Raw genomic sequence first — 12,836 nt, forward strand, 5'->3', positions numbered from 1 at the left:
ATACCACTATATATGCTTTTGTAAAAGAGCAAAATCCGGACATGTCATGCACAAAAGCGTTTCCTTTAACAGGGGACCCATCTGTATCTTTAGTGTACCTTTAGTGTACTGCATTAAGTTATCCCTGGAAGAGACACAATACACGTTTATTTCGACTTTCGGTCTCATAAATTCTGCTCAAATTACTTGCCTGGTTTCCAAGAAATTCTGCAGGCAGGCTCCAATAGTAGTGGACAGGTGCCTCTGACGTTTTTACTTGGCTGTCTATTTTGAACTCGTGGTTTGCAGGGTTAGAACGCACTGCATTCTGGTCAGGCCTAAACTTTTCTGTGACATCCATGTAGCTTCCATCAGGAAGGATGCTCATGGTAGCGACGGACACTTCATTGGCTAGAGAAATCTGGCAATAATAAGGAAAGAAATTGAGAAAGGAGTAACACAACGTTAAATGCACAAACATGAAGAACTTCTCTTCCACTATAAAGTATTTAATTTTCTGTAAACAATTACAAAGGTGTATGTTTTTAAGGGCTACAACAACTGTTCGGACTGGTTCATCAGATTAAGGGTACTAACTGAAAAATTTTTGTGCACACGGAAGCAATGCTGATGCTAATGCTAAGAACAACAAATTATATAGTAGCCAGTTAAGCCAAGGAGGTTGTATAGAGTGGTGTAAAGCAATGCATGGCAACAAACCCTGATCGTTAAAAAATGTTTACTTTTCATGGAACCTAACATTAACATTCATATTAGCCTTGTGAATTTTTTTTTAGTCATTTAAGATCTTGCAGATTTAGGCATTTTCTCCTTGTGAAACACAGCCAGTTTTGGCAAAACAAGGAGCACTGTTTGCACTCCACATGTCAACATATCACCGTCTATGCACAGCACAGAAAGCTTAATATTATTCACATTCAGCCATAGCCTAAAATTTTTTTCTTCGTTTGATGAATATGAGCTCTAATCAATCTTAACTTTTAATAGGTTATGATTGTGCTGCATGTTGGCAACTCTCTCACAACGCTTAACATTTTCGCATGTTTCTATGCTTTGGCACTTGATTCACATGATTTCACATGATCACATGATACACAGATCACATGATTTCACAGTGCCATTCCACTATGCCAGCCAGTGCACATTTGCAAAATTACCATGAAGACAGGATTGGACCCTTGCAATAAGAGGTTTCTCTTGCAAAGGGGACACTAAAGTGAAACAATGCATCCATTAAGATGAATAAATTATTCTTTGAACACTCTGCTCTTGTTAATTCCATTGTCATAAGTTTGTTAACAGAAGAGAAAATTCCACTTTGAAATTTTGCACCAAAATCTCTGCACATGAACATCAAAAAAAGACATCAGAGATTTCAGTTTTTTTTTGTACACTGGCCCATTCGGTTGACAAAATTTCCCGAAACTTGGTGTGCTGAGCCTCTGGCCCCCTCAGAGGACAATGTGCTTCATTTTCACCAATTAAGAACTGTGTAGACCCCAGCAGACACTATCAAAATCTATGACATCACATCAAGTTGGTGTGTGAGCTTAAAGGTGGCGTAACCACCTGCGTTTCCTTTTTTTCTCATTTTAGACGAACAGGGGGCGTAACGAAATCCGGAAGACCAGTGCGAGGCGTTGCTGTCGTCACTAAATGCTGAGGACCAGCTCCAGCTGGTGGACAGGGTTCGTGCGTTTGCAAGCCATATGGCTACCCGGAATAAGGAAGTCCTCTGGGCGAAGCGAACGCGCGCCTAGTCATAAAACAAAGTTTAAATCTCTCTCGCTTACCAGGAATCTTCTCACAGCAAAAGTTGTGCTTTTGGTATTGTGAAAAGGTAGTTAATTAATACGATAAAAATCGTTTTTCCCTTTAGTGTCCCTTCAAGTTTATATGCACCAAGTCTGTACAAGCTGCGGCACTGAAGAGCATATTACTGCATGGACTGTTAGTATGCAATATCGCACAGCCTCGGAGACTTTGTATTTTGTCTGTGCACCAGTCTGCTCTTTAATATAATGTAGTTACTTACGGTTATTTTGTTCAAACTGCTACTATGGCAAGTTTGAGAAACACCGAAGCAGAAGCAGCGAAGACATTCTGAGCTAGACTGGGCCTTGTCATTGAAGAGTGGTGGATGGCAGACACCCTTGTCTGAAAACAAACATGGTTAATATGAATTGTCATGTTTTACAGAAAATCACGGAAAAAATTTACAGTGTATAAGAAAAAACTTTTAACTAGCTTTTCTTAAATACAAGGAGGACGCAGTTCTTTCCTAAAACCTTTCTCACGTGCCTTGTTCTCACTGCTGAAGCATGTGGCTTACATTTTGTTGCTCCATCTACACAAGCTTGACAGCTTAACACCAGAATACTGGAACTAAAGTGCTGATCTCTTTCTTGAGTGTGTGAGTGATCATGTCCTTGAAAATCTGAAAAATGTTTTGAAGAAACAACTCGATATGTGTGGACATTTATTGCGCACTTCGTCACCTGTATATGATGATCATCACATTTGTGCTCTTTATCTTTAGGGTGATTCCACGAGAGATCGAACATGCCTGTCCGGTCGCATTTTTTGTTTTGCCTGGGTTTTTTATATGTTGTGTGGGCACATTCAAAGTGCACGGAACTGAAAATTTTATTTCCAAGAAACGCTCCCAGAGCGCCAGAAAAATATTTGAAGGTGGTGGCGCGTGCCTCCTGTTTTTGCTCACTGCAATGTTTTCGGATTTCACGGCCGAATTTAGCGCAAACTATAAATGATGTGTCGAAAATTTCTTTTGCTGGTTTTAATACGCATTACTGTGAATTACATCCATGCTTTTTTTATGCCGTCCTCAAAAAGAAGAAAATGTGAAAAAATGGCAAACACGGCCGAAATCAAAAAAGGGTCCTAAGTTTGAGGCGCCTTGGCGCCTTTACTATTTCAAACAGAAACTTGAAAACAGTGTCAACTATAGAAAAGAGCCTTTGCAACATTTATGCAGAAGGTCATTTTCCTACGGGCAGCGCAAAAAAAGAAAAAAATAGTTAAAGAAGCGAGTTTTTTCAAAAAAGTACATTTTCAAAAAATAAAATAAAAAAAACTCCGGTCTCAATTTTGACGGCAATTTTTTATCGAAGAGCGCTTATGTCAATGAACACACGGTTTTAATATCATATGTCCTCATTTGCTTTGTTTACGAGATATAGCTGGCCAAAGTGACCCTTGCTGTGAGTGCTCACTTCAGTGCGACTGATGGTTGTTAATAGCTTGCATTGTGCGTAAATCGCAGTTTTAATTATTCTGCTGCAGCAAAACCTTGCTCTGGTGGCTTTTCGTCAAGAAAAATGTGTTCTCAGATTTTATTTGGTTCTACCGTGTGCGAAAGTGGGCTGCTGCCGCCCTTTAAAGGGTGATTCCACGAGAGATTGAACATGCCTGTCCGGTCGATATTTTTGTTTTGCCCAGGTTTTTTATATGTTATGTGGGCACATTCAAAGTGCACGGAACCCAAAATTTTATTTCCAAGAAATGCTCCCAGCGTACCAAAAAAAGTATTTGAAGGTGGCGGCGCAGACCTCCTGTTTTTGTTCACTGCAATGTTTTGGGATTTCACGGCCGAATTTAACGCGAACTATAAACGATGTGTCGAAAATTTTCTTGTTGGTTTTAATACGCATTGCTCTGAATTACATCCATGCTTTTTTCCAAGTATTTCAAGGAGCCTTTGCAACATTTATGCGGAAGATCGTTTTCCTACAGGCAGTGCTAAATAAGAAGAAAATAGTTAAAGAAGCGAGTTTTTTTTCAAAAAAGTACATTTTCAAAAAATAAAACAACTCAGGCCTCAATTTTGACATTTTTTTGTCGAAGAGCGCTTATATCAGTGAAAACACCGTGTTAATATGTATGTCCTCATTTGCCTTGTTCAAGAGATTTAACGGGCCAAAATTACCCTTGCTGTGTGTGCTCACTTCAGTGCGATCGATAGTTGTCATCAGCTTGCATTGCACTTAAATCTCGTTTTAATTATTTTCCTGCAGTAAAACCTTGCTCTGGTGTCTTGTCGTCAAGAAAAATGTATTCTCAAACTTTAATTGTGTCCGGCGTAACGAACGCCGAACGCGTACGCAGTTTGCAGCTTACAACCTCAACTTACCCGCCAGTATTCGTTAATCAGAAGCACACGAGACACCGCGAACATATGGTTTAGGTCACTTTGTCAAAACTCTCCTTGCACACAGAATAAAGCATTTGTATGCAGCGAAGGCCAACTTAATCTGTAACTAAATGCCACAATCAGCAGGCGCGCTGTTATGCAGTTGTTTTCTCACTGCCTGCTTGCTTCCCTTCCATTACATGCATTGTACGCTCTAACCATCTTCCCCATTCGACGCACACTGTGCCTAAACATTTGTAAAAAAGTTAGCTCAATGATTTCCGAGTCGTTTATTTCACTTCTCGCTGTCACATGTTTTCGGCGTCGCAGATAACGTCTTCCTGTATCATCTCGACCTTTGCCTCAGCGTTTCAGCAGCCAGAAAACGTGCGGTGCGGCATGATTAAGCCATGAGTGGCCGAAGCTGCCCAATTGATGATGTTTTGTTGCCACTTTACTAAAGTGCTTTCCCACGTCGAGGACAACAAAGGTCATAGGTGGCACCAGACGGACATTACCCTTAGTTTTGACAATGAGTGCGGCCTACAAATTAAATATTACAGCCCAAAGCGCTTACACACTCTTAGTCATAAAATGTTAAACCGTAAGCAGTTCTGGAAAGGCATTCATGACAGCTGCGCAGATGTGAAATAATTTGTGCGGCGCCGTTCAGTATAAACGTTTCGGCTTGCTCTAGGTCTAGCTGTTCACTACACGCGATGCGCGCGGCCCATGGCTACGTCCGATTGTTCTGTGCCGATTATTTACGCGTTCACAAAAAGAAGATTGCTGAGGAAAACGTTTTCGTTGCGCAAATTTTTTTTTCTTTGCTCTTTTTGTTGTTGCCTACCTCCAGAAGCTACTGTCATAGGCTGAGGATATTCGCGACACCTGCGAGGTCTGCTTGCATTGCTTTAGGCTCTCAAGGAAAACCTGTCTACCTCTAACCGCGATGAGGTAGACCAGGCATTTCTTCAGGAAGAAGAAGCGATTGATATCTTGAACAGGCGCACCCATCTTTCCTCTGACGATTGTAGGCGAGGTTGTAGGCTGCAAACTGTTTACACGTGAGCCATTTAGAGGGCGGCAGCAGCCCACTTTTGCACACGCTAGACACAAATAAAATCTGAGAACACATTTTTCTTGACGAAACGCCACCAGAGCAAGGTTTTGCTGCAGCAGAATAATTAAAACTGCGATTTACCGCACGATGCAAGCTATTAACAATCATCAGTCGCACTGAAGTGAGCACTCACAGCAAGGGTAACTTTGGCCAGTTATATCTCGTAAACAAAGCAAATGAGGACATATGAGATTAAAACCGTGTGTTCATGACATAAGCGCTCTTCGATAAAAAATTGCCGTCAAAATTGAGACCGGAGTTTTTTTTTATTTTATTTTTTCAAAATGTACTTTTTTGAAAAAACTCGCTTCTTTAACTACATTTTTCTTTTTTTGCGCTGCCCGTAGGAAAATGATCTTCTGCATAAATGTTGCAAAGGCTCTTTTCTATAGTTGACAACTGTTTTCAAGTTTCTGTTTGAAATAGTAAAGCGCCAAGGCGCCTCAAACTAGGACCCTTTTTGATTTCGGCCGTGTTTGCCATTTTTCACATTTTCTTCTTTTTGAGGACGGCCATAAAAAAAGCATGGATGTAATTTACAGTAATGCGTATTAAACCAGCAACAGAAAATTTCGACACAATCGGTTATAGTTCGCGCTAAATTCGGCCGTGAAATCCGAAAACATGCAGTGAGCAAAAACAGGAGGCATGCGCCCCACCTTCAAATATTTTTTGGCGCGCTGGGAGCGTTTCTTGGAAATAAAATTTTCAGTTCCGTGCACTTTGAATGTGCCCACACAACATATAAAAAACCCAGGCAAAACAAAAAATGCGACCGGACAGGCATGTTCGATCTCTCGTGGAATCACCCGGCTACAGAACAGCGTTGGTGCGACGCATCGCCTCTGTAGGCCTTCTTTCCGGGAAGTCGTGCCATTATCTGTGTTCCTATAGGATGCTAGAATGAATTCTCTTTGCTAACAGATATTTGCAGAAGTCGTATAGCATAAAACAACGTTAACACAGTTGTACGGCCCTTACCTATGAAAGGGAATTTCTAAACGGTGTAAGGAGTGGGGCTCGGTGAGTCTCGTTACAGTAGCCGGCTCTCGCCGTCCGTCCCCATAGCTGATGATTCCCAGTGAGGAGGCGCGTACTTTCAAACAAGGAACCTAGGTTTATTCACATGATTAAGTGAAAAAGAGGCAAAAAGAAGAGCTTTCGAAATAACGCCAAGAGTCTTCGGCTTTTATAGCTCCCAGAAAAATACTGAGGTACACTCAAACCGGTGTCAGCGTCTCCCGCCAATCCGGTGGCCTGCCGTCCTGGCGTCCGGCCTCCAGAAAGGAGGCAATGAGTCACGCAATACTGTCGCAACGCCGCGACGACTCGCAGATCGGAAGTTTGGCAGGGAGTTTGAGTCAGAAGGAGGGTTGGGGTGAAAGGCCGATGGCCTCTGCTTCCACTGCCGGGAATACTTGGAAGAAACGTTGATTGTGGCTGCCCTCGGATGAATGACCCCAACTGGGTAGATGAGAGCCTCTACAACGGCGCTGTCCCACGTTGACCAACACCGCGCAACAAAGAAATTGTGTCGAATTTCAGAAGATAGGCAGATCGTCCACTCCGGCACAGGCAAATTTGCCCTACTGCGCTTGGGCAGAAGAATGAAGGGGCTTGATGAGAATCCCTCAAGCGGTGCTATCTCACGCTGTAAACAATGAGCCAAAAAGGGGTCTCCAAATTCCAACGTCCGTTTTGCGGGAAATCCATCCACGGTGACATGTCCGCTCGCTCGGCATAAGCCCCTCCAGGATGACGCGGCGTTCCGTGCCTCCGTCTAAGCGCCGATACGAGGGGGAGACAGCATTCCGGCAGACAGGTGCACGCAAAATGGCGTCTGCCTCGATGACTTCTAAGGCCAAACGTAAGAGTTCCTCCGCCGCTGGGAAAATCTCGGCTGGCCAGCGCTCACAACCGCTGGGCACGATGAGAACGGCAGGTGACGAGGAGGATGGCCTGTCTTGGAACCACAACTGCAAACTCGCATCAAACTCCCAAACCACCTCGCAGTGACCAACAGCAGCAAAACGAACCACACAACACAATGCTACGCCGCGATCAAGCGCCTTGGACTCGCTTAAAACTCTTCAGGCTTCTCAAGACACATAAGCAAATGAAAAACCCGCTACTCTAAAATATTGACGGAATTTCGTGCCGCCAAAGCTAAAGCACTCCCGGATGAGGAGATGCCTAGAAGATGGATCATTTTGGCCGTCCAAGCAAAACAACACCAAAAGCAAGTATAATCTGGCTCTAGATCCCTGAAACGACCAATTTTAACACTAGTCTGCTCCTACCATCCGCACTGCTATGTAGCGCTACCTTCTCATATCTAACTACACGAAAACAACCAACAACACAGCTTTCACATGAAGGCTGCCTTAAACCTACAGAAGATATCCGTGCGTATTTCCGCACACTCAAAGCAAACTCAAAACGTAGTTGACATTACCTACTTGAGACACACCCTGACGCTCTCGCAAACTCTTTCATAAGAGATTCAGCTGCGTCTTAGAACTTTCTGCAAAGTGTCTCTAACCTCATCGTTCGGTAAAGCGTAATGTTCAGCTTACGTGATCACGCGATAATTCATTCTTCAGAGAAAAAAAAGAACAAGACCCAAGGGGACAAACACGACTTTTTTTAACAGGCTGATTCGGTTAAAGTTACCTGCCCATGCCAACGCCTCTAATAAAACTACTGCGCTCTACAGTGCTCGCATTCATGGAGCCTTGAAACATTAACACACATCACTTACCGTACGCCACAACCCTAGAAACTCAACTTCTCTAAACACGCGACAGAACCTAAATGTTCACGAAAACAACACGCAAAGAAATAAAACCCTCAACGCCGTGCACCTTAAGAACACCTGACAAATCTGCATTCGTTTCGTGTTGAAACGACTGCTTCAAATGCTTATGAATCCTGACAGGGGTCCACGAAAATAACAACATTCAGCGCTAAACAGGGCAATTTAAAAAACGCATTGGTTTACTCTAAAACCTTCCTTAAAATTTCCAAAATGGCTTATTTGTTCCCTTAAAACGGGTGATGGTAAACTACTTCGCGCTACAAATAAAAACGCTAACAAGTGAACTTCGGTTCCGCTCGACAAACGCTACGCTGTGCTCTCCTGGGCGCTTCAATTACTCTCATTCCCATAGCGTTGCAAACTGCAAAGTACTATTAACCACTCACCTAATATCCCTCTAAATTCTTCAAAAAGTTCATCTTTACGTTACGTTACAGCACACCGTGTACAAAAAAAAAATAGCCCTAGCTACAATAGACACCAAAAGCACCTCACAACATTTGAATTGGTTTTATGCTAAAACCTTGCAGAGTTGTCAGTGCTAATAGCGCGCAACGAAAACTGCACCGCTCAGTGCCAAACTCATTTCGCAAACTGATTTGGTCTTATGCTGATATCTGCTCAAATGCCCATTCACCCCAAATCAATATGAAAGTGAACGCATATGGTATCGCTATAAAACATTCAAAACTAGAAAAATACAGTTTTCGAGCTAAAAACACCTTCTCCACAAGTTCATCCTAAGGATTAAAGGACGTCGATGGTCTCTTCAGCCCTCAGTACTGCGCGGTTTTTCTCCTTAGATGTTTACACCGCATCTCGTAACCGACAAGATTAAACAGGCTGAATTTTACATTGCTAACAAAACAACGGCTTTCCATAAGTTTCACGCACGTGCAAATACTCAAACTGAACATTCCCCATTTTCTCAATTAGATTCGCTTGAATTGTACCCGATGGGGTAGGGCTACTGCCGGCTTTCTAGCTCGCTAGAGGCTACAACATGCACGAGCTATCAGCTGCATTCTACTGTCACGCCACATTCGGCCCTTCGGCCGGCTCCCCTCAGGAAGGCAAATGGAATGCCAGAAACGGAGAGGAAACAGTGGCCATTCTCTCATTGTGCTCGTCCCCGCGTGGTGCTTGGCTACTCTGGCATTTCGACTTTGAGGACTCGGACACGGTTGCTTCCCCCAAAGTTGCCAATCTCAACCGCGACTTCCGTCGTGGGAGCGCACCTTGCTTTCCGCCACCGCGGCTCTCTCGCTGTTTGCGCCTTAATGAACGCCCCAAATGACGTTTCCGCAAAGTGTCCGTTGGCCTGCACTTTCGTCTTTTCTGCGACGAGGTGGCACCTTTTTTAAGCTGACGCTGTGCCGAACGCTTTCGCCTCTTTCTTTTTCTGCGATTTCGGCAAACCTCCTTTCTCTCGATGCCTCGATCATCGCTTTGGGTTGCGACATGCGGGGCTCAGCAGCTCGTTCGTGCTTGTGCTGCGCCTTCTTTCCCGCTCACACTTTTGATTTCTCCGCCACGTCGGACTGCCGGGTCAAGTTCTCTGTGTCAACACTGAAAAAATCGGACATTGGGCTCTCTACGACGGTATCGCTGCTGCACCCTGAAGCGTCGCGTCCTCGCTATGGTCAGCCACCAGTCTAACCGTGTGTACTTTTTACGATTCCGAATCGTCCTTTCGAGGCACGAGGAAGATTTCCAGCTCCTCACTGAGCCCAGAAGGGCTGCTGGTAAAAACATCGTCGACGCAAGGAACATCTTTGGGCGTTGTTCCAAACTCCAGACCCGCCAATGCCTCGTTCTCGACATACTTTATGTTCATTCACTATTGAAACTTCGGGCCATTCTCTGGCGCGATCTCAAAAACGGTGACCTGTCGCTCGTTGTTCTCAGGAGAAGGATCCGTTAGCATGCTACTCTTGTCTTGCTCTCTCCTAAAGGGGATATGACATGGTCGCCCAAAAATTCGTGGTTTGCAGCAAAAACGAGACGTAGAGGGTCTATAATGCCTATACAGATTTCAAAAGTGGGCCGTAAAAGTATATTTCAGTGCAAAACAAGCTCTGGAAGTCGCCGGCTGTAAACTCCACCCACCGCCGGCGACCGTCATTTTGCCATGGCGCGTGTGATGTCATGTGCAGCACGGCAAGGAGCTGTCGTCTTCTACTTAAGTTTCAGCCTCTGAAAAAAGTTCCATTTGAGTGCCAAGCGGAAGAAAGCTCAAATATCACGTGCAGCTGACCACTGAACAATATCGTACGCCGCAGTGCATACGCTTGCACAGCTAGCTGCCTGTTATGTCACGGCTCGCTAGTGCACCAAAGTTGCCTGACCCTCGGGCCGCTCGCGTGTTTATAAAAATACTCGCTTAATAATGAAGTGCTCGAACAATGCACTAAAATTTCGCCAGCTTATTTGTGAAAGCACAAGGATTAATCCAGATAACACATAATATGATCGAAAATTCGGTGTCATGGCAACTTTAAAGGTAATACCGAAGCACCGCAATAAAACTGCCTTAGTTTGCCTGTCCGCTCCGACGCCAGAGGCTTCGTTAGTTAACCGATACGTGTGATACATCTCAGGGTTGAAAGTATATTTCCTCATATTCATCGACCAGCACCTGGAGTAGCATGTCAGGCCAATAGCCAGGCTAACATCTCCAGCTTTCAATTAAACGTTTCTCTCATTCCTGAAATAAAAATCAATCAGTGCACGCCCGAATCTCATGTCTGCCTTTCTCAAGCTCGCTAGTTCCTGGTACTTTTGACAAGCCCTCAAATACTAAGTGCTTTGAAAGACCGTACTCTGCCCATTATTATATCAAATAAGCCATGTCTTCCTTGGCATTCAATAATAATAATATCTCGGGTTTAACGTCCCAAAACCACGATCTGATTATGAGAGACGCCGTAGTGGAGGACTCCGGAAATTTCGACCACCTGGGGTTCTTTAACGTGCACCTAAATCTAAGTACACGGGCCTCAAGCATTTTCGCCTCCATCGAAAATGCAGCCGCCGCGGCCGCGATTCGAACCCGCGACCATCGGGTCAGCAGTCGAGCGCCTTAACCACTAGACCACCGTGGCGGGGCACCCCTGGCATTCGTATTACACGAACCGAAGCTGGTAATGTGTGAGGACTACTCATCACAACTGACGTTAGAACATTTGCGAAACTTATCGCAACATGATAAGCGTACCGAGCAAAAGCCATCTTTTTTCATCGTTAAGCTGGAGTCTTGCGGGCTGAGTGCGAGGAACTTTCGGCTACAATTTGCTATATCCATGAGGTGAGCGTACGCGTACCTGGTTGAAATTGTCTTCCGCACACAACCGTCCATAGCGCTCCGGTAAAACTTATCACGAGTTATAATTTTTGCTTAATATCATATGTTGCACGAGAGCGCCTGGCCGAAAGATCTCAACATTGCGCATGGTTCCCACTTGTCCTATTTTTCAGAACTAGATACATATATCTAACTATAAGCTGCACCTATTTCGTATCACCCTCAATCAGAGCCTAGCATACAGTTCTAAAATTAGGGCAAGTAAACAGCCATGAACATTCTTCGACATTGTTCGGTGACGAGTTATGTTGCAAGGTGAACCACACCGCACTACAGAGACGAGGACGATGAGGAGGGGGACACACAAAACGTCTTGTCCCTTATTGTCCTCGTCCTGGGTAGTTGCACTGTGCATCACCTTGCGTCACCAACTCGCCCAAATATTCGCGTTATGTAGCAAGACACAGTGAGCACGATAGTATATATAAAAGTGCATTGGTAGGTCAGGACACACTTACAGATGTGGTTCGGGGCAACCACTCTCGCAACTACACCTTTCACGTGCGCGCAGTTTTAGAAACGAGCTTGGCAAGCTGGCTTTGTCGTGCACACCGGTGTTTTTGGCGAAGCCAGCTTGTCTAACTTATCGTCGCACACGATTTTTGCGCAACGAACAACGACACGCCGGGCTCGATCATCACACCTAATTTGGTAGGCGCATGGGACCGCTCCTATGTGTTTCATATATATTTTTCATAGCGGAGCTGTTTAAACCGCCGTTAGTCGGTGAAGAGAGAACAGAAACGATCTTCATCATGTAGCAGCATGCGCTCTCTTTGTCCTCTTTTTCATCGTCGTGGTCTTCATCTGCCGCTTCGCTGCCAGAACACGTGCGCCGAGTTATCTGGCCCAGGATGCAATAACGATGATGGGTGAGTAAAAGAGCACAGAGAGAGAGAAAGAATGAAAGGAAAATAAAGATATAAAAAACATAAAAAGAAATTCGTGGGTTAAAATGTTTTGACGAGGCGATATTCAAACCCGCGTACACACGACCCGAAAGCGAGCGTCTTAACCACTCGGCCATCCAGGCAGCTAGCAGAGCATAGCATAACTTGTATATTATAGTATGGAGGGGGTGAAGAAAGAGAAGGGAGGGTAAGGAGAAAGATTTGAGGGTGAGGAGGAGAAAAAGAGGAAGGGGAGAACGAGTACACAGAGAGGGAGAAAGAAAGCGATAGAAAGAAGTGAAAGAGAGGATATATATATGAAAGAAAGGGAAGAAAGAGAGAAAAGATACAGGCGAGAGACCACGACCTCAGAGACAGAGAGAGCAATTAAAGAAAATAAAGATAAATATAGAAATATATAGTAAAAATACGACAAAGAGATAGAAGACGAGTAGAATGATCTATTAAAGCGAGAGGAAAACAATTCAAGA

At 44.3% G+C, this 12,836-nt stretch overlaps 1 protein-coding gene across 1 annotated transcript in view; it reads right to left on the minus strand.

Annotated features, from left to right (window-relative positions):
- The window catches only part of LOC119389360 (basement membrane-specific heparan sulfate proteoglycan core protein-like), a gene marked incomplete in the record, with an annotated part of 213,331 nt that overhangs the window by 99,365 nt on the left and 101,130 nt on the right, over positions 1–12,836 (minus strand). The window contains 2 exon segments of the mRNA XM_049414410.1: positions 191–400; positions 2,036–2,157. Coding sequence (XP_049270367.1) covers positions 191–400; positions 2,036–2,157 — 332 coding nt within the window.

Source organism: Rhipicephalus sanguineus, chromosome 4, assembly GCF_013339695.2.
Source record: "Rhipicephalus sanguineus isolate Rsan-2018 chromosome 4, BIME_Rsan_1.4, whole genome shotgun sequence".
Lineage (NCBI taxonomy): Eukaryota > Metazoa > Arthropoda > Arachnida > Ixodida > Ixodidae > Rhipicephalus > Rhipicephalus sanguineus.